Source organism: Oscarella lobularis, chromosome 2, assembly GCF_947507565.1.
Source record: "Oscarella lobularis chromosome 2, ooOscLobu1.1, whole genome shotgun sequence".
NCBI lineage: Eukaryota > Metazoa > Porifera > Homoscleromorpha > Homosclerophorida > Oscarellidae > Oscarella > Oscarella lobularis.
In genome coordinates, this window is record NC_089176.1 from 23,459 (window position 1) to 41,446 (window position 17,988).

The 17,988-nt window shown below is 42.7% G+C and overlaps 6 protein-coding genes across 11 annotated transcripts; 3 read left to right on the forward strand and 3 right to left on the reverse strand.

The window, feature by feature from the left end:
- Positions 1–3: 3 nt before the first annotated feature.
- On the forward strand, positions 4–4,638 carry LOC136183328 (beta-galactosidase BoGH2A-like). Its single transcript, XM_065969926.1, has 4 exons — positions 4–1,138; positions 1,189–1,253; positions 1,351–2,789; positions 3,069–4,638. The coding sequence occupies exons 3-4, from the start codon at positions 1,586–1,588 to the stop codon at positions 4,496–4,498; spliced, it is 2,634 nt and encodes an 877-aa protein (XP_065825998.1). The 5' UTR covers positions 4–1,138; positions 1,189–1,253; positions 1,351–1,585; the 3' UTR covers positions 4,499–4,638.
- Positions 4,513–5,844, reverse strand: LOC136183334 (uncharacterized). Of its 2 annotated transcripts, none has more exons than XM_065969939.1 (3): positions 5,576–5,844; positions 5,278–5,529; positions 4,513–5,228 (listed from the first exon to the last, which is right to left on the reverse strand). In XM_065969939.1, exons 1-3 carry the CDS (start codon positions 5,825–5,827, stop codon positions 4,683–4,685), a joined length of 1,050 nt encoding a protein of 349 aa, XP_065826011.1. In that variant the 5' UTR covers positions 5,828–5,844; the 3' UTR covers positions 4,513–4,682. The 2 variants fall into 2 exon arrangements, with proteins under 2 accessions (XP_065826011.1, XP_065826012.1); XM_065969940.1 differs by having other exon boundaries at positions 4,515–5,228; positions 5,648–5,844.
- Positions 5,845–5,963: 119 nt separating this feature from the next.
- Positions 5,964–9,741, reverse strand: LOC136183332 (nicotinamide N-methyltransferase-like). Of its 4 annotated transcripts, none has more exons than XM_065969934.1 (5): positions 9,513–9,741; positions 9,201–9,446; positions 7,977–9,151; positions 7,681–7,926; positions 5,964–7,626 (listed from the first exon to the last, which is right to left on the reverse strand). In XM_065969934.1, the coding sequence occupies exon 5, from the start codon at positions 6,987–6,989 to the stop codon at positions 6,054–6,056; it is 936 nt and encodes a 311-aa protein (XP_065826006.1). In that variant the 5' UTR covers positions 6,990–7,626; positions 7,681–7,926; positions 7,977–9,151; positions 9,201–9,446; positions 9,513–9,741; the 3' UTR covers positions 5,964–6,053. The 4 variants fall into 4 exon arrangements, with proteins under 4 accessions (XP_065826006.1, XP_065826005.1, XP_065826002.1 ...); XM_065969933.1 differs by having other exon boundaries at positions 6,998–7,626; positions 7,977–9,174; positions 9,227–9,446; XM_065969930.1 differs by having other exon boundaries at positions 6,998–7,626.
- Positions 9,742–9,792: 51 nt separating this feature from the next.
- On the forward strand, positions 9,793–13,385 carry LOC136183331 (E3 ubiquitin-protein ligase TRAF7-like). Of its 2 annotated transcripts, none has more exons than XM_065969928.1 (23): positions 9,793–9,928; positions 9,982–10,045; positions 10,099–10,235; positions 10,301–10,411; positions 10,458–10,550; positions 10,612–10,651; positions 10,703–10,755; positions 10,806–10,896; positions 10,952–10,985; positions 11,032–11,107; positions 11,151–11,209; positions 11,261–11,330; positions 11,386–11,607; positions 11,658–11,700; positions 11,749–11,801; positions 11,855–11,923; positions 11,979–12,061; positions 12,113–12,152; positions 12,198–12,431; positions 12,563–12,688; positions 12,744–12,878; positions 12,934–13,053; positions 13,112–13,385. In XM_065969928.1, exons 1-23 carry the CDS (start codon positions 9,806–9,808, stop codon positions 13,121–13,123), a joined length of 2,088 nt encoding a protein of 695 aa, XP_065826000.1. In that variant the 5' UTR covers positions 9,793–9,805; the 3' UTR covers positions 13,124–13,385. The 2 variants fall into 2 exon arrangements, with proteins under 2 accessions (XP_065826000.1, XP_065826001.1); XM_065969929.1 differs by having other exon boundaries at positions 10,301–10,405; positions 13,112–13,384.
- LOC136183337 (large ribosomal subunit protein bL12-like) lies at positions 13,232–14,476 on the reverse strand. The gene is made up of 4 exons (XM_065969942.1): positions 13,727–14,476; positions 13,616–13,678; positions 13,434–13,568; positions 13,232–13,384 (listed from the first exon to the last, which is right to left on the reverse strand). Exons 1-4 carry the CDS (start codon positions 13,952–13,954, stop codon positions 13,268–13,270), a joined length of 543 nt encoding a protein of 180 aa, XP_065826014.1. The 5' UTR covers positions 13,955–14,476; the 3' UTR covers positions 13,232–13,267.
- LOC136183329 (H(+)/Cl(-) exchange transporter 7-like) lies at positions 14,123–17,788 on the forward strand. The gene is made up of 23 exons (XM_065969927.1): positions 14,123–14,336; positions 14,387–14,428; positions 14,493–14,549; positions 14,603–14,668; positions 14,724–14,856; positions 14,912–15,021; positions 15,071–15,151; positions 15,200–15,346; positions 15,398–15,556; positions 15,610–15,720; positions 15,772–15,826; positions 15,872–15,932; positions 15,987–16,125; positions 16,180–16,273; positions 16,324–16,493; positions 16,541–16,806; positions 16,858–16,903; positions 16,954–17,028; positions 17,076–17,156; positions 17,200–17,298; positions 17,348–17,431; positions 17,483–17,563; positions 17,615–17,788. The coding sequence occupies exons 1-23, from the start codon at positions 14,193–14,195 to the stop codon at positions 17,717–17,719; spliced, it is 2,406 nt and encodes an 801-aa protein (XP_065825999.1). The 5' UTR covers positions 14,123–14,192; the 3' UTR covers positions 17,720–17,788.
- Positions 17,789–17,988: the final 200 nt, after the last annotated feature.

A 17,988-nucleotide genomic window follows, 5' to 3' on the forward strand; every position in this document is an offset into this window, starting at 1 on the left:
TTTCCTTCGTCGAGCGAACTCCCAACGGTACAATCGATATGGAGGCGTCTCCGACGGGCGAATGAACAACATTAGCCGTGAATCGCAAATAGAAACGACGACAATGAACGGTATCCCTCAAATTGATGCACGACAACGAAGGATTCCCTTTGTCGCCGTCAAAATTCGAAGAAAACGAAGCTGCCGTTTGTGTGGCAACAAAGAAGGGCTTCGTTTCGTCTCCAACGTCTCCAACGTTGTCGAGACGACGAGGGGGATCGGGCAAACAGTGAGCTGCAATGTGAAGAAAGTAAGCGAGACCGAGACCTCGTCCTTGAGCACGAAATTTAATGAAACTCGTTCCAACCGACTTCGTAAACGGGCCCACTTCGAAAGATTCTCTCGAGACATTCACTCGATTTGAATTCCACCCAATTTCGGTTCGAGTTCTCTTTATTGAACGTTTAGTGAGCAACGGTTCACTCACCAGGGGTTTGGCATGGTAAGTTTTTGAAACTATAACGTCACTTATTATTATGGGCAAATTTGATACTTGGCGGCGGCGGCGTCGCCTCGCTCCGACCGTTGGCAGTTTCCTCACTACTTCCGTCTCATTGGCCCCTGGGGGGACGTAAAAGGGATCACTGTTGTCGTTATACTCTGAATTGCTTGATAGGAACGTTAGAGTTGACGTAACCTTGTCCCAACCGACGTGGTTGCCTCCCACGTTTCGATAGTCGCAGTTGAACAACAAGTCTGAGAAAAACAGGCAGTCGTTTTCATCTGCATAACATTATTTAAACTAAATCGAAAAAGAAATATTTAATGGTTAGGGTTATACCTACGCAGTCTGGTGCAACGGATCGCCATTGACTGTCATAGCACGATCGGTAGCGATCTCCACTTATTCGATACCCTTTTTGGCACGAGTACCTAGCCAAACCGCTAGCAATACGTCGACCTGATAGAGTATACGTATAACGACTGATTGAGACCGATCCCAATTGAGGCGCTGCTAGATCAGGGCATCCTAAATACAGAATAGATGTACAATTATCTTAGAGAGAGTCCAGGGTTTACGTACGTGGCCAGTAAGCAAATGTCGTCGTCACACTGACGAGGAAGAGAATTTTCGAGACGAATGAACTGCACATCGCATGTACGTGAGACTACTGTGCTCTACCCTCGATCAGCGAGTCACTTTTATAGTGTCAAGAGGGCGGAAGCGCGTGTGGCAGCAGCTGCTATATCTAATGAATAAGAAAATTGACAAGGTGTGCAAATGATTAGCTGTCTGTTATTCTTCCTGTATGATAAGTGATTTTGACAACTGTTAGCGCTTCTAATCACTACTGTGTTTGCTTTCTGCAGCCAATCTAGTTTGCGAGAGAGGAAGCGGTTACCGAAGTGAATTTATGTGCACCTCGTGATGGGAAAGGTCAGTCACAATGTCGCAACGTCTCTGACCTTTTTGTTTCTCCTGAGTCCTCCCTCAATATATTGTACATCTAATGCTTCTGTGGGAGGGCATCATCCTACTATGATCATGTGAGCATGATCACAAGACAGGCGCGAGAGTAGAGAGAGAGAGAGAGAGTATACCCAAATGCTTTCTTTTTACGCGTCCTTCTTCTTTTTCTCTCTCGTCGCTCAAAGCGATTCAACTGACTTTTATCGCGAGGAAATCGACTTTGATTTCGCTTGGCGATTCTACTTTGGAGACATTGTATCGCCTACTAGCGGCCGCGTCGACGACGTCGTTCCGGCGCCTGCAACGCCATCGTACAACGACACCAATTGGCAATTAATCGACGCTCCTCACGATGCAATGATAGGCGGAACATTTAGTCAAGACGCCGGCGAAGAAAACGCCTATTTACCATCAAACGTCTCGTGGTATCGCAAGCACTTTAGTCTACCCGACGAATGGCAAGGAAAAACGATATGGATTTATTTTGACGGCGTTTATCGTTCGACCGACGTCTGGCTCAACGGCCTTCCCATTGCCTATCACGAGTCGGGCTACACGAGTTTTTTCGTACGACTCGATAACGTGAGTGGAATAGCGGAGAACAATGTTATTGCTCTGCAAACGAAACCGTCGTCGGGGGAACAGTCACGATGGTACGAAGGATCGGGGCTCTATCGTCACGTGCGACTCATTGCAACAAATCGACAACATATAATTTTTGACGGTGTCTATTGCTCTTCGAAAATTTCTGGGACGATTGAGATGCACGATTCTAATGATCCGTCCAAGGGACTTTACGCCGATTCGTCGTCTCTCGTTCTCTCTGCTCAAATAATAAATGAAGATATGACGAGTTCCGTTGACGTCACTGTCGAATTTCGACTTTTCGACGGCGATAATCTCATTCTGACAAACTCGACAACCGTTTCTCTAGATCCGGGTGAAATCCAAACAGCAAATTCGAATTTGATTGTAACAAAAGCGGAATTGTGGAGTCTACCACGTCCCTATTTATATCGTCTCGAAACGGTCCTTTTGGGCTTTGGAGGCGTCATCGATTCAGTTAACACGACAATCGGCATGCGACTCACTCATTGGGATCCCAATCGCGGTTACTCGCTCAACAACGAACACGTTCCTTGGCGAGGATTTTCAAACGTCGAAAATTTCGCCGGTGTGGGTACAGGAATTCCCGATCGCATTCATCTTTTTCGCGCACAGCTTCTTCGCTCGATCGGCGGCAACGCGTGGCGTACGGTCAATAATCCGCCTTCTCCCGCTCTACTCGACGTTCTCGATCAAGTCGGCGTACTAGCGTGGATTGAAAACCGACATTTTGGTACCTTTTTAATTAAGAAATTTCTTAGAATGGCTCCAACCCTTACTAAAATTGTTTAGTATAGATCCTTCCTTTCCTTACTAACATGGATGACTCCGACCCTTATTAAAATTCCCTTAGCATGGCTCTGACCCTAATAAGAGTCCTTAGCATGAATGATCCGTCTCTTACTAAAATTCCTTAGCATGGATCCGACCCTCTTTTACTAAAAGTCCTTATTATGAGTCCACTCCCTTAATTAATGCAACTGTTTCCTCTGATGTAAGGTCGATTTTTTAGAAAATAATACGCAGGCGCTTGATGACGAAGTGGATACGGTTCGACGCGATCGCAATCATCCGAGCGTCGTCGCCTGGTCAATGTGTTGGGGCGATCCTTGCAACGAACCCGATCCCGAAGGAAAAAACATTGCAAACGAATTCAAAAGCGCTATTCTTCAATACGATCCTTTTGGAACGGTGACTGCAAGCGTCGATGCCTCTTTCAATTTCTTCAACGGACTCTCTGGTGTTGTCAACGTTTTAGGATTGTCTTATCCAGACACCGGACGTTTTAATGGGCTTCATCAAAGAGTTCGATACAAGCCGGCTCTCGCTTCCGAATGTTGCCAGTGTCCGTCGTTTCGAGGCGAAGAAGTATACAGCGACGATCCAAATCATCCGCGTTTGAGCAACTTTAACGCCGATTGTCTGAACGAGACAAACGCCGTTGCAATGAGTATTGATTGGGTTTCGGGAGAAATTGCTTGGACGCTCTGCGATTACCTCGGCGAAGCCAAGCCCTTTCTCTGGCCTCAAATCAGCTCCGCAACGGGAGCTTTCGATTTAGCTGGCTTTCCTAAAGCCGCCGCCTTTTGGTATCAAGCCTGGTGGCTTTATAATGCTACTCAGACGACAGCACGTCCTCCTTCTCTATTAGATCCAAGAAACGCTGGCTCGAAATCAAAACAAATTTTCGACGACGACAATTTCATGGTTCACATTGTCGAAGGATGGCAACAAGACAACAATCGACCAACGCGTACAATTCACGTCTACACAAACGCTCCAAGCGTCGAACTCTTCGCTAACGATACATCGCAGGGCGTTCGCAATGTCACGTGGCTCGGTTGGGCTCAATGGACAAACGTGACGTTTGTAGCCGGAAATGTGACGGCAATTGCGAGAAACGATGCCGGTGCCGTCGTCGCTCAACACACCGTCGAAACAGTTGGAAATCAAGCGTCACTCATTCTTTACGTCGACGTACCAAGCGAGGCAACCGGCACGGGAACGGCTCTTTTGCTTGACGGTCACGACGTCGGCGTTGTTCGTGCGACGATCGTCGACGGTCAGGGACGCGTCGTACATTCAGGAAAAAACATTTCGTTTTCGGTTTTCAGTGGACCGGGTCGAATTATAGGTGTCGGAAGCGGAAATCCGACGTCGCACGAACCGATGCGTGCTACGGGTAGAAATGCCTATCAAGGACTCGTTCGAGCGTTTGTTCAAGTCACCGAAGATCGTTCGTCTCCGGCGTGGCACAGGCGTCGATTGGCGCAGATCGATAAGGAAGGCAACGTTCGAACGAAAATCATACAAGGTGACGAAAGTGACGAATTTGATAATGAAATTGTTGTGCAGGCATCTGCAAGTGGATTCGGAACGGCAACAGCTGTCATTCCTTTGAGCACCGATGCTACAAAGCACGCTGTGCGAAAGAACTGGTAAGAACAAGCGTTCTGCTGCTTTTTTTGTTCTGCAGAGAAGTTGCACGTTCTTCTGCTGCATGTTTTTTTATTTTCAAGTTGTGAAGCTGCCAAGAAAACGATTATCGGTATGTCCTAATAACACACGTGATCGTAATGAGGTTTTTTTAGTGTCTTCTTTTCTACATTCAGACAGTCTAGTGAATTCAATTTCTATTTTTCTCCTCCACGTATTCGATAGCAACATTCGAAAATTGCCTTCTCGCAAACGTTTCTACGTGAAGCATTTTCCGAATGCATGCTTCAATTTCATGAGCAAATCTCTCCGGTACGTGAAAGTCAAAAAGAAACGGTTTCCCGTTGGCATACTTGTATCCCAACTTGAATTGCTCTACGGCGTGAAAAGGCAGATCTTCAGCCGTAGAGCAATAAACATCGGCAGCCCAAGTAATGAGATTAGAAAAGGAATTTTTTAAACCCGAACCGCAGCTCACAGAATTAGCAGGAGTCGCCTGACTTGTAACCCAGAAATGATCGTAATCTATACTTCCCCCAACGCCGTCTTCGTCCAAAATGAATGGCTGTGAGTGCCGTAGCACGACGCCAGATAGAAATTTGGGCTTTGCTTGCAGCACTTGCAACATTGTCTGCTGGTGCGGCGTTGCTATGCACGATCGTTGCCCAACGACCCAGTTGTTATCCGTTTCCAAACTACGTAAACTTTCCTTTGAAAAGTTGACACAAACGTAGGCCTAAAAATTAATATAGTAGGTTCTCATCCAGAATAGAATAGAATTCTACCGTTCGGTAGAGTTCGTTCCACGTTCCGCCGAGATAACTGTATTTTGCACGAGCACATCTTTCAGTATCGACGGCTCCGAACACGCGTTTTGATTCGCCGTGGCGGCGAGAAAAAACTTGATGCGCGAGATTAATTGAAGCCCTTGTCAACTGGGCTCCAACTCGTTGACCGCGAACAGACTCGTGAAGGCGTAGACTCCTTGCAACCATATAATTTTGCCCATGGTAGGCGTGAGCGGCGCAAAAGCCGACCTAATAAAAGGAACACTGTACTATACTGTACCTTCGGCAAGTGTACGGAATGTTTGGCACGCAGCAATGACGTCACTACGACCGCACCGTGACGGATCGCGAGCGGAAAGCGGCGTACCAACGTCTCGTCGTGTTCGAGTCCTAGAACGACGACGTTTGCCGGATTTTGAAGCCACGAAGCGATATGCTGCGGCACTTCGTCCCTTCCGTCGTAAACGCCTTCGCATAGTCTTTGGGCCGACGATGCGTCGGCCACCGTTAGACGACGGAATTTTCTCGCCACAGCGCGTCGAATCATTAATCTTGTGAGACTGACAATGCGACCCCGCGCGGGCTCTCAAAAGTCAAAGATACGCATGCAGACTTCAGTCAGTGGTATGCTAATGTATACGGCGGTGTGAACTAGTGTATGTATGCTCTCGTTAGCAGTTGACCAATCAGCGATTGTGCTCTTGAACAATAAGAACGCGGTGGCAACTGATTGACGACATACAAAGAAACGTGACAAGTAAGTGGAGGTCAGTTCACTTCAGCTGTGCATAGACAGAATAGATTTTCTTTATATCTGCGTGCTCTTTGTCGATGTTCAAGTCGATACTATCAATATCGATCGAATGAAAGCCGGATCTTTGCAGGACGTCTTTGACAACTTGCTCATTTTCAATGGTAATCGCAGGAAATTTCTTTCCCTCAATCACATAATACGTCTGTTCCAGGGCTCCGCTCACAAGAATCCAACCATTCTTTTTTACAAGCCTTCCAATATTTTTGAAGGCATTTTCATATTGTTTCAAATCCGAACAAGCAGCCTCCACGCAAAAATGAGAAGAAACGACGTGAAAAAAATTTTCGTAACGCTCATCTTCCAACGGAAGTGAACTATGAATATTGCAAAACAACATATCGTCGACCAACTTCTCTCTCAATTCCTTCACGCGAATCCGGGATTCTTCATACGACTTCCCCTCAAGCGATACGACCACGTGATCAAAGAAGGGTTCCCAATCGAACGCGCCCGCCTCTCCGGCGTCCCACTTCCTCACCTCTTCGCGATTCGCCTCTCCGAATTCAGCAAAGAATATTCGCTTAGCAAAGGGAACGGCGCTGATCATGTAAGCAACAACAGCTCCACCGCCAATTTCCAGGATGTTCCCTTCATTCCTTTCGAGTCGGCTCGCTTTGTAGAAGTCGTGTACGCGTTTCGTTACGAAGCTCTGCCATTGCCAGTGCTTGTCGCTCGGATCCAAGTCGCGATCGTCGTAATCGAACGGACTTGGACGATACATAGCGTCCAAATGATTTCGCGGCGTAAAACCGGGGAAACTCGTCGTCGTTCCTCGAGCCCCCGACGATCGACGAGTAGAGAAAGCAACTGTTGGCCACGCGACGGCTGCCAGACTGAGAGGCGACGGTTGAAATCGAACAAAAGTTCGAAGAGCGTGGCCAAGTGACGACACCATGGAGATGATGATGACTCACGATTGATATAAAGTTTCCTATGGTCTACAGGCTTCCCTAACTAATTATTTAGTGTTCGTTTTTTTTAATCATTTCTAAAACGACATTTGATCGTCCTTCCCTGACAAACGATTGAATTCCTAGGATGCGGTGCAACTTTTCTCTGACGTCATCTGCAAATATTTCTGGCGTGTGGAAATCGAATAGAAAAGGCTCCTCCTTGGCAAAATTGTAACCCAATTTAAATTGTTCTTTGACGTGATAAATCAGATTGGGGAAAACGTCATAATTGCCACAGTAGAGATCAGCTGACCACATAATAAAATTGCTTTCTGGATTTACAAAACCGACTCCGTGGCTGAGAGAAACGCCGTCACATGCTGATTCATTGAGAAGCCAAACGCTCTTTTTATCAGCCACGCTTTCTCGAATCACTTTTTCATCAACAACGTATGGCTGCGAGTTTTGTAACATTATTCTGTATGATGATGATGATGATGCAAGTTGGTCAGCTGGTAACAAAACTTTGCTTATCTTTTTATAGTGCAATTCGCTGCTCAAAGCGTCTTTTTGTTTTATAAGCTCTGATATTTTTAGAGACTGAAGATTTTCACTTGAGATTTGGGCAGAGAAGTATGCCTGTTGAGAAATACAGTACTGGTAAGTAATAATAGATAACAAGTGATTACATACGGATCTGTAAATTTCTTTCCATTTACCAGGAATGTACGCCTTCTGACTGTACACCTCCTTCGTTTTAATTTCGGTGCTTGTCACAAGACGTTTCACTATGGGAACGTTCTCAGAGAAATGACTCAGCATTCCCTTTGCCAACATTGGACCATAGAATCTACGGTTACGATAATCAGGATGAATGCGAATGCCTTTGAAAACTGCCAATTGTTTTTCAGGATCGATATGCGCACATGATGTACCAATCTATAAAATTCAAAAACGACTCTTCTACACTAGAGACTGAAAGTCTTTACCAATGTGTTTTCCAGCTCTAGTCCCAGTGTCACAAAGTTTTTCGCTTTTATCCACGAGCAAATATAGAGTGGAAGATAGTCGGCTCCGCCGTAGACGCCTTCGCATACTTTCCGCACTGCCGGAACGTCTGCTAAAGTAAGTAGACGAACTCTCGCCGTTGAAGCGGTCGACGCTGCTCTCGACAACATCCGTGGCCATATACCGTAGAAACAGTCAACACGGTCATGCGCAGTTCCGGGGTTAGGTACATCTACTGTAGTCACAACTTGTGGGAGAATGAACATCACTAAATTTAGATTTGACCTTTGACCGTGGACTAATAGAGATGCGTCTTCCTCGGAACGATCATCTTCTGGCGCATACAACATCGACACAAGCGCCAGTGGCTTTGGTGGATTCTAAAGAAGCGACGGCAGCAGCGCAGACGTCGTGCAGAGTCAGCAGAACGAGATCGACTTGGACGATAGATACATAGCGTCCAAATGATTTCGCGGCGTAAAAGTCGTCGTCGTCGTCGTCGTTCCTTGGGCCCCGACGATCGACGAATAGAGAAAAACAACTGTTGGACAGTACAGTACAAAAAATGTAGTATCCGTTTTTTTTCTCACAAGTGAATCATTTCTACAACGACATTTGATCGTCCTTCTCTGACAAATGATTGAATTCCTATGATGCAGTGCAACGTTTCTCTGACGTCATCCAGAAATGTTTCTGGCACGTGGAACTCAAATAGAAAGGGCTTTCCCTTGGCAAAATTGTAACCCAATTTAAATTGCTCTTTGACGTGATAAATCAGATTGGGGAGAAGGTCATGATTGCTACAGTAGACATCAGCTGACCACATAAAAAAATTTGTTTCTGGATTTACGAAACCGACCCCGTGGCTAAGAGAAACGCAGTCACGTGCTGATTCATTGAGAAGCCAAACTCTCTTTTTATCAGCCACACTTTCTCTGATCACTTTTTCATCAACAGCGTATGGCTGCGAGTTTTGTAACACTATTTTATATGATGATGATGATGATGATGATGATGATGATGCAAGTGGTAACAAAACTTTGCTTATCTTTTTATAGTGCAATTTGCTGCTCGAAGCATCTTTTTCTTGTAAAAGAAGCTTTGATATTCCTGGAGACTGAATATTTTCACTTGAGATTTGGGCAGAGAAGTATGCCTGTTGAAAAGTACTGTAGATTCCTAGGAACTAACTGTTGTACACTTACGGATCTGTAAATTTCTTTCCATTTACCAGGAATGTACGTCTTCTGACTGTACGCCTCCTTTGTTTTAGCCTCGGTGCTTGTCACAATACGTTGCACTATGGGAAAGTTCTCAGATAAATAGCTTAGCACCCCCTTCGCCAACATTGGACCATAGATTCTACGGTGACGATAATCAGAATGAATTCGAATGCCTTTCAAAATTGCCAATTGTTTTTCAGGCTCAATATGCACTCCTGCTGCACCAATCTATAAAATTGAAACGATTCTACTACGAGAGACTGTTAATTAATTAATTAATTAAAAAGTCTTTACCAATGTGTTTTCCAGCTCTAGTCCCAGTGTCACAAAGTTTTTCGCTTTTATCCACGAGCAAATATAGAGTGGAAGATAGTCGGCTCCGCCGTAGACGCCTTCGCATATTTTTCGCACTACCGGAACGTCTGCTAAAGTAAGTAGACGCACTTTTGCCGTTGAAGCGGTCGACGCTGCTCTCGACAGCATCCGTGAGTAGCAAAACAGTCTACACGGCCCACGGTCACGCGCAGTTTCGGTTAGAGAATAAATCACGTGCCAGCCATCTAAAGCACGCTACTAGAGATAGAGAGATGGCGTCTTCTTCCTCGGAACGAATTCAGGGCGACGACGCTCATCTCCTGGCGCATACAACATCGACACAAGCGCCAGTGGATTCCAAAGAAACGGCGGCGTCGGCGCAGACTTCATGCAGAGTCAGCAAAACGAGAAAAACGTAGCGAAAGTTTAGTTTTTGTCGTACATGTAGACTCGCGTCGAAACGACGTTTGGCGTCAATCCTTCGCAACCAGTAACGACGGCAAAGTCGATGAGTAGGCGAAAAAAAGAGTTCCCTAAAACGCGTCTTCAATTTCATTTCCAAAAGTCGAACTCAAACATCAGAATTCTTCTTCTTCTTCTTCGCGTCGACACAAACGAAATACGTCGAGCTTATCGAACGTCTCATTCGCTATCGCCGCCGAAGGGAGCTCCGACTCGACGGATTCGTTTGGAAAAGATAAGGTACACTTATAAGAAAAAAATCGAATCATCGCGATTTCTAATGGAATTTGAATTTCTCATATTAGAATAGCATGGCTATGGGTCACGCTTTACAGAGCGTATCGTCCAATTTCTCTGTTCTCTCCGTTGGCTCCATCAAATCGGTCAAATCTCAAAAAGCGGATGAAAACGTAGACGTGAGATAAATCAAATTAAAAAATCGAAATCGTTCTCTCCTATTAGGACATATGCGTTTTTGTGGAAGAACCTTCGAAACGACTCTTCTGCATGCTTTGTGATCAAGTTTTTAGAGATCCAGTTATCACAACTTGTGGAGTAAGAACAATGACAATTATCGTCATTTATCATCATAATCTTCTCTTTATATTATTATTAGCACACGTTCTGCAGGTCATGTGCAACTGTCAAGCAATTCGGTATGACGTCACGTATACTATCTAATTAACTCTATTGTTTTTTCTTTCTAGATAAATGTCCCATGGACGATTGCAAATTATCTGTCGTCGTTTCCAATATTGCTGTATCCTTTTTCTCTTGTTCTATTTTTGAAATGACACTTTTTTCATATAGATCTCAGATCAAATAGGCGAATTATTAATTTTTTGCAAATACGGCTGCAAACCCAGTGGAATTGAAGGCAAATTTGTTCAAGATCCAAATGGTAAGAGAATGGAAAATTTTTGAAAACAAATATCTTATTTATCTCATTATTTTAGGATGTCCTGTTCAACTGAAAATCAGTAACAGACAGTGAGTGACTCTGGATTAATTAAATTGTCTAATTTATATATTTTAGAGAACATGAACGTCAGTGTCAATTTGCACCAATTCAATGTCCAAACAGTCTCCACTGTTTAGCCATGCTCAAAGGGGTAAATACATATATACCACGTGACCCCGCTTACTTTTATTTAGGACTTGGAAGCTCATTTGGCTATTTGTGAGCAAACTCCATGTCCGCACGGAAAATATGGGTATACATAGTATCTTGATCTATGTATTTATTTATTTCTATTTCTTCTCAGTTGTCCTTTTCGAGGAACGAGGCAACAAATTAAAGATCACTTAGAATTTTGCCGTTTTGAATCAGTCAAGGTAAACTGGATGACGATGACGTCATTATTTTATTTATTAATTAATTTATTTATAGGATTTTCTTGCTCGCACTGACGCCCAAATTGGTGATCTAAAGCGTTCCCTTGAGGATAAAGACAATGAAATTGGATTTCTTCGTTCGACGGTGAGCAACTTGAGCGAGAGACTGGGAATGCTGGAACGAAGCTCGGAGATCCGTTTCCAATGTTTGGAAACGAATCAGAGCAAAGTTGGACAAGATCTACTCGACACAAAACACACACTCTCTTTTATGACGGTAAGAATGATTATTTATTTATTTAATTAATTATTAATTTATTATTATAGAATGAGCTACATCAGATGCAGAATCAAATGGGAACAGTTGGAAGTATCTACCTATAATCGTTTATTAGAGAAAATAATTTTATTTTCTTAGTGGATTTGGATCAGCATTATTGGAAGTGCAAAGGAACGTTTGTTGGACATGAGGTAAGTGGAAGAAATCTCTTCTATCATCAGATCTTCATTGTGTTCTATACAAGGGACCGGTTTGGGCGCTGTGTGTATACGGGGATTGTCTTTTTAGCGGATCATCAGATAAAACAATAAAAGTATTTTGAGTCTATAGAGAGGATCAAGATGATGACGTCATTTTTTCCCCTCAAGGTTTGGGATACGCACACAAATTACAAATGTCTCAAAACGCTCGAAGGACACAATGGAATTGTTCTTGCTCTTTGCATTCACGGGTAAGTAAAAAATCTGACGTCATAAAGCCCACTAACTCTAAATACATATAGAAATCGCCTGTACAGCGGATCAGCAGACAATTCAATACGAGTAAATTAAGATTAATTAAATTAATAATTATGAATGATTTTCTAGATTTGGGATATTGATTCTTTGGAGTGTATCAACGTCATTCAAGCTCACGAAAACCCGGTTTGCGCACTAGCAACATCAGCCAATCTTCTATTTAGCGGATCATTAAAAACAATCAAAGTTTGGGACATGCATCGTCATCAAATGGTCCGCGAATTGCCCGGACAAAATCACTGGGTGCGCGCGTTAGTGGCAACGCAAAATTATCTCTATAGCGGATCCTATCAAGCTGTCAAGGTACATAGAGACATTGTAGCTACACATAGATACGTAGAATTTGGAGAGCATAGCGCGTTATAAAAATAAATCACATGACCTAAAAAATTGGGTTTGGATAATTACTATATAATCACTTCTTGCTATTTTAGATTTGGAATTTGAATTCTGAGAGTTTTGAATGCGTCAAAGTCGTTCACGTTTCCGGTGGCAGCGTCTATTCGATCGCCGTCACCGAACAATATCTCATTGCAGCGACATACGAAAATGAAATTAATGTATGTTATTTATTAGGGCTCAAAGGGTTTCATTATTTTCTATCTCATCTCAAAGGTTTGGGACGTTAATTCGTATAAGGAATTGGCGAAATTGTCTGGTCACGCCGGAACGGTTTACGCTGTCGTTGTCGTACCAAAGGGACAAGGCCAAATGCAATTGTTTAGCGCAAGCTATGACCGAACATTGAGGGTATTCAATTCAGTATTTATTTATTGATTTTATTTATTGATCTCGCCTGGTTCAGGTGTGGCATTTGGAGACGATGAATTGCGTGCAAACGTTGATTCGTCATCAGGGCAGTGTAGCTTGTCTCGCCACAGCAAGAGGTCGCGTTTATTCAGGTGCTGTAGACAGTGCCGTGAAGGTACGTAAGAATATCTATGACTGTCCACGTACGCAAACGTCATCATTTGACCTATTAGGTGTGGCAGTAAACATCCGGCAAATGAGCTTAATTAATTAATAATTAAATGCTTAATTAAGTGTATAGTGGGGGGAGGCTTCATTTTATTCATTTTATCTCATTTGTGACGTAGAATGCATTGGGGTTTGCACTCTTTATTGAGAGAGCAAGACTACTAGACAATTTCTACAGAAGCGCCAGCTGTTTCTAAAATTTTCTTCACTTCTTCGGCCTCTTCTTTCGAAATTCCCTTTTTCAAAGATTGAGGCGTAGATTCGACGAGTTTCTTAGCCTAAAAACCAAATTAATTTTATTAATATAATTAATTAATTAATTATTACCTCCACTAGGTTGAGTCCTTCTATCATTGCCTTGATTTCCTTTATGACTTTTGCTTTCTTTCCATCGGCGAATCCTAGAAGTTTCACGTCAAATTCCGTCTTTTCTTCTTCAACCGATTTTTCTGCTGCCTCTTCCTAATCAGTATAAAATCAATATTCTTAATTAAAATTTGAACTATTACTTGAATGTTTCTAGGAATTGGTGCAGACATTGATACGGGCATGTCCGCAATTTTGAAGGTTTTCTGACGTCACGAATTAGAAGACAGTTGCTCAACAACGGAATCTCTTACTTTTAAAAGTTCGTTCAAATCGGCTGCTTCCAGTAAAGTCAATTGTCCTATTTCGGTCACTAATTGTCGAATTTTCGGCGAATATTCCTTTTCTTCTCCGTCTAGAGGCGGTTTTTCCAGTGAAGCCTCTTGCGATAGACGGCGCACGCAAGTTGCAGCAGGAGGAAAACAACGAATGCGCCGTTGAACGCGTCGAAGGACGAAAATTCCGAAAAATCGACTAGACATGAGGTACGTTAGCGCGCGCTATAGAGCAGACCCTGGCCGGAAAAGAATGTGACTCAATACAGATTTTTTAACAACTCTGCGACCCCAAATGTAGTAAAGATAGCAGGCCCACAGAGAAGAAATTTTTTTCCTATCCGGGGCGCGAAGCTGTGGTGTCACATCCGGGCACCACAACCGCAGTCACGAGATTCGTCTCTCTTCTAGTTCGTAGCTTTTCTCGTACTTGAGCGATCCCCCAATGTCATCGCGGCATGAAAACGGCGAGAGATCGCGTCTTCTATCGAATTCGGGCAGTTTCCACTCGAGTTACGACGCCGTCGAAGATATTTCGGAAAAACGAAACGCATTGGACATCACTTCATCAATCCAATCGCAATTCGACGTAAAAAACAAGAGAAAAAAAGCGATCGCGATGAGCCAAAGCGATTTTAGAGCTTCGGTACGGAGACTCCAACTCGCAAACGATTCGGCGACGTAAAAATCGAATTTAAATCCATCACGTCACACGTTCTCACCTTTCCATTCATAATTGTGGCAGATCTTTCCTCTCAACGATCCCGGATTAGCTCACAAGGTGATTTCGTCCGGTTACGAGGTGAGAGAAATGACTAGCACGTGTTCGAGCACGTGTACATATATATACATTAGAGTCTTGACTATGACGTACCGGAAAACGATATTTATCTACGTGAGGAACGCGATAAAACGCACAAGGTCGTAATTAATTAATTAATGAGATATTAAAAATTTGTAATTTTTTAATTTTTAGACTCATTTAAAAGTTTCATTTCTTCGCTGGGTTGTGATTTTTCTCATTGGCGCTCTAACCGCATGCGTGGCAGCTTCAATTGATATTGTCATCAAATATGTAGCAGATTACAAGTACTCCTTGATATTTGTCAGTAAGACTATTATTATTATTGATTTGACCCTATATATTGTATGTGTTTTTTTGAGATATCAACGATTGCGTTGTTGAGAGCTGCATAGCACGTCCAATAGGAATCTGGCTTGGATTCGGAATAATCCTCGTCCTCGGAGCAACCCTATTGGTCGTCTTCGTAGAGGTACAAATCAATGACGTTATCAACAGCATCCGGGACTTCTTTCTCTCAGCCTGTAGCAGCCGGAAGTGGCATACCGGAAATAAAATGTTATTTAAACGGTGTTAAAATACCTCACGTGGTTCGCCTTCAGGCACGTGATGATACCCTATTAATTAAGCATTAATTATTCTTCATCTAGACTCTTGTAGCAAAAGCTGTGGGCGTGGTTGGTTCTGTAGCAGGGGGACTTCCCGTTGGAAAAGAAGGTCCAATGATTCATTCTGGTGCCGTCGTCGCAGCTGGAATCTCTCAGGGAAGATCAGAAACACTTCGCACTGATTTCAAGGTATTCTAATTAATATTCTAATTAAATATTTATCATCTTTTTTCTTCTTAGATTTTTCAGAGTTTTCGATTGGATCATGAGAAACGAGATTTTGTTTCTGCGGGTGCCGCAGCTGGAGTGGCCGCCGCATTTGGGGCTCCAATTGGGGGAGTTCTGTTTGCTCTTGAAGAAGGAGCGAGTTTTTGGAGCCAATCGCTCACGTGGAGAATTGTAAATAATAAAATCCGATTAATGATTTTACGTACGTAGACTTCTTTTTTCAGTTCTTCTGCTCTATGACGTCATCTTTTGTTTTGAATTTGATTCTATCTGGAGTACAGGGAGAAATTGGTCAACTCTCCAATCCGGGTCTTATCAATTTTGGAGTTTTCTCAGTAAATAAGCAAATCTCATTATCCTATTTATCCTATTTCCTTTTCATATAGGGCAATGCATATGTTGGATATGAATTGCCAATATTTGCCTTCATGGGAGTCATAGGTAAAAATAATTAGATAAATAGACATAATAAATATTATTACTTAGGTGGATTATTGGGAGCCGGTTTTAATTACATTAATTTTAAGTTATCCGTCTTTCGCCGACGGTGAGCACGTGATTTTTATATATTAATTAAATTCCCAATTTAATGAACACCTAGGTATGTTCGCTCCAACTTCTTCAAAATTATGGAACCAATTCTCATTGTTCTTTGCGTCATCATATCCGGGATTCTTCTATCCGTCATCATAATGGATTGTCACCCGGAGGGTTACGTTCCAACGATACGTCCCGTACAAGTAAGAATTAATTGATTAATTATTGTTTCTATTGTCACGTGATTCTTATATTAGATGTTCTGCAAAGATGGCGAATACAATGCAATTGCTGGTCTATTCTTTGCTACACCTGAAGAAGCAATTCGTCTTCTATTTCATGCCCAAGAAGGTACTCTCTACACAGAATATTAAATAGTATTTATTTATTTATTTATTTAGGTTCCTTTGGTCTTTTGACTGTCTTCTTCTTTTTCTTCGTCTTCTTTCTTCTCACCTGTTGGACATACGGGGTCAGCGTTCCATCCGGGCTCTTTGTCCCATGTATTTTAAGTGGAGCCGCATTTGGACGTCTATTTGGCGTCATCATGCACACGCTCTTCCCACACTTGGTATAATAAGACCTTAATATTATTTATATTATTGATTTTTTTATTAGACTTTGTCTCCATCCGGGCGCTACGCTCTCATTGGATCGGCCGCCATTTTGGGCGGAGTTCTACGCATGACAATCAGTCTGACTGTGATCATGATCGAAGCGACACAAAATGTAGCATACGGACTTCCCATTATGGTCGTCATCATCATTGCAAAATCTGTGGGCGATTTATTCAACGAAGGAATCTACGACATTCACATCGAATTGAAGAGTGTGCCTCTGTTGGCATGGGAACCAGTCAATCAATCAGTCAGATACGAAGCAAAGTAAGAGAAGAAATAAATAATTAATTATATATCTATATGATGTCTTTATAGGGAAATAATGACTTCTCCAGTGCACTGTTTGAATGTGAAGGAAAAGGCAATTAATTAATTAAATAATTATTAATTGATTAATTGATTAATTAATAGGTTCGGGTATTAGTGGCGGTGCTAAAGAGAACGAAGCACAATGGTTTTGCCGTCGTAGAGAAATCTTCTATAGTGGTAGATATCTCATAGATAAATTAATTAATTAATTAATGACGTTTTAGAATTCAGCCAATAGTTCGTCATTCGGTTTATTCCGCGGCATCATTCTTCGTTCTCAGCTCATCATTCTTCTACGAAACAAGGTCAGTTGTCACAAAGAAAAAATCATCTATTGACCAATTATAGGCTTTTGAAAATTCCGGAAGTATGGAATCAGACGACAGAATGTGTCAACTTGGAAGTGCAACCTTTCAACACATGTATCCACGCTATCCTTCCATACACGTATGCAGGCATAGAATAAATATAGATTATTAATTTTTTTCCTCTCTAGACTGTAAGTGTTACGAGAGCTGAGGAAGAACTCTACGTCGATTTGAGGCCGTTTATGAATCCTGGTGCCTATACAGCATACATAGTAATAATACAGCCACGCCTATCACTATCTCATTTTCTGTCTTTCTTCAAGGGTTCAACTTATCCCCATATATTTAAATTATTCCGTGGTCTTGGTTTGAGACATTTGGCCATTGTCGATGAACACAATCAAGTAATTCTAAAAAATCAATTAATTTCTCTTATTTTGTATCTATTCTTCAAGGTTGTTGGCATGGTTACTAGACAAGATCTCGCCCGCTATCGCTTGGGTCACGGTCAAAATGGAATGCTTTATAAATTGCCTATATTGAACGAAACACTTTCCTAGGACTATTTGTCAGCTACACAGGAGGTAATCAGTGTACATATCATTTATAGGTATCACGTGAGAAACGTACGCATGCGCGTTGTTTTACTTTTGCGAAAAGGACTTTTGGCTGCCGTCGTTCGCTCGTCGCGCTCTCTCCGACCCGGAATCGACTTCTCACAGCGTCTTCCATCTATTTCGCAAGTCTACGTCTGCAAAAATCGCTCGAAAAGACCGCAAAACCGAAGTAAAACGACGCGCACTTCGTAGCGCTTCGATAAGAGCTTCTA

Excerpts from the sequence above, each read along its gene's own strand:
- LOC136183328 (XM_065969926.1), top strand. The coding sequence starts at position 1,586 with ATGCTTTCTTTTTACGCGTCCTTCTTCTTTTTCTCTCTCGTCGCTCAA. Across the intron at positions 2,790-3,068 it reads GATTGAAAACCGACATTTTG|AAAATAATACGCAGGCGCTT; the intron begins GTACCTTTTTAA and ends TCGATTTTTTAG.
- LOC136183334 (XM_065969939.1), bottom strand. The coding sequence starts at position 5,827 with ATGATTCGACGCGCTGTGGCGAGAAAATTCCGTCGTCTAACGGTGGCC. Across the intron at positions 5,530-5,575 it reads TGCTGCGTGCCAAACATTCC|GTCGGCTTTTGCGCCGCTCA; the intron begins GTACACTTGCCG and ends TCCTTTTATTAG. Across the intron at positions 5,229-5,277 it reads GGAACGAACTCTACCGAACG|GCCTACGTTTGTGTCAACTT; the intron begins GTAGAATTCTAT and ends ATTAATTTTTAG.
- LOC136183332 (XM_065969933.1), bottom strand. The coding sequence starts at position 8,345 with ATGTTGTATGCGCCAGAAGATGATCGTTCCGAGGAAGACGCATCTCTA. Across the intron at positions 7,927-7,976 it reads TAGAGCTGGAAAACACATTG|ATTGGTACATCATGTGCGCA; the intron begins GTAAAGACTTTC and ends TGAATTTTATAG. Across the intron at positions 7,627-7,680 it reads GGAAAGAAATTTACAGATCC|GCATACTTCTCTGCCCAAAT; the intron begins GTATGTAATCAC and ends ATTTCTCAACAG.
- LOC136183331 (XM_065969928.1), top strand. The coding sequence starts at position 9,806 with ATGGCGTCTTCTTCCTCGGAACGAATTCAGGGCGACGACGCTCATCTC. Across the intron at positions 12,153-12,197 it reads CAGCAGACAATTCAATACGA|ATTTGGGATATTGATTCTTT; the intron begins GTAAATTAAGAT and ends ATGATTTTCTAG. Across the intron at positions 12,689-12,743 it reads CATACGAAAATGAAATTAAT|GTTTGGGACGTTAATTCGTA; the intron begins GTATGTTATTTA and ends CTCATCTCAAAG.
- LOC136183337 (XM_065969942.1), bottom strand. The coding sequence starts at position 13,954 with ATGTCTAGTCGATTTTTCGGAATTTTCGTCCTTCGACGCGTTCAACGG. Across the intron at positions 13,679-13,726 it reads ATTTGAACGAACTTTTAAAA|AAAACCTTCAAAATTGCGGA; the intron begins GTAAGAGATTCC and ends TCGTGACGTCAG. Across the intron at positions 13,385-13,433 it reads AAGGACTCAACCTAGTGGAG|GCTAAGAAACTCGTCGAATC; the intron begins GTAATAATTAAT and ends TTTGGTTTTTAG.
- LOC136183329 (XM_065969927.1), top strand. The coding sequence starts at position 14,193 with ATGTCATCGCGGCATGAAAACGGCGAGAGATCGCGTCTTCTATCGAAT. Across the intron at positions 16,274-16,323 it reads TCTATTTCATGCCCAAGAAG|GTTCCTTTGGTCTTTTGACT; the intron begins GTACTCTCTACA and ends TTATTTATTTAG. Across the intron at positions 17,299-17,347 it reads CACGCTATCCTTCCATACAC|ACTGTAAGTGTTACGAGAGC; the intron begins GTATGCAGGCAT and ends TTTCCTCTCTAG.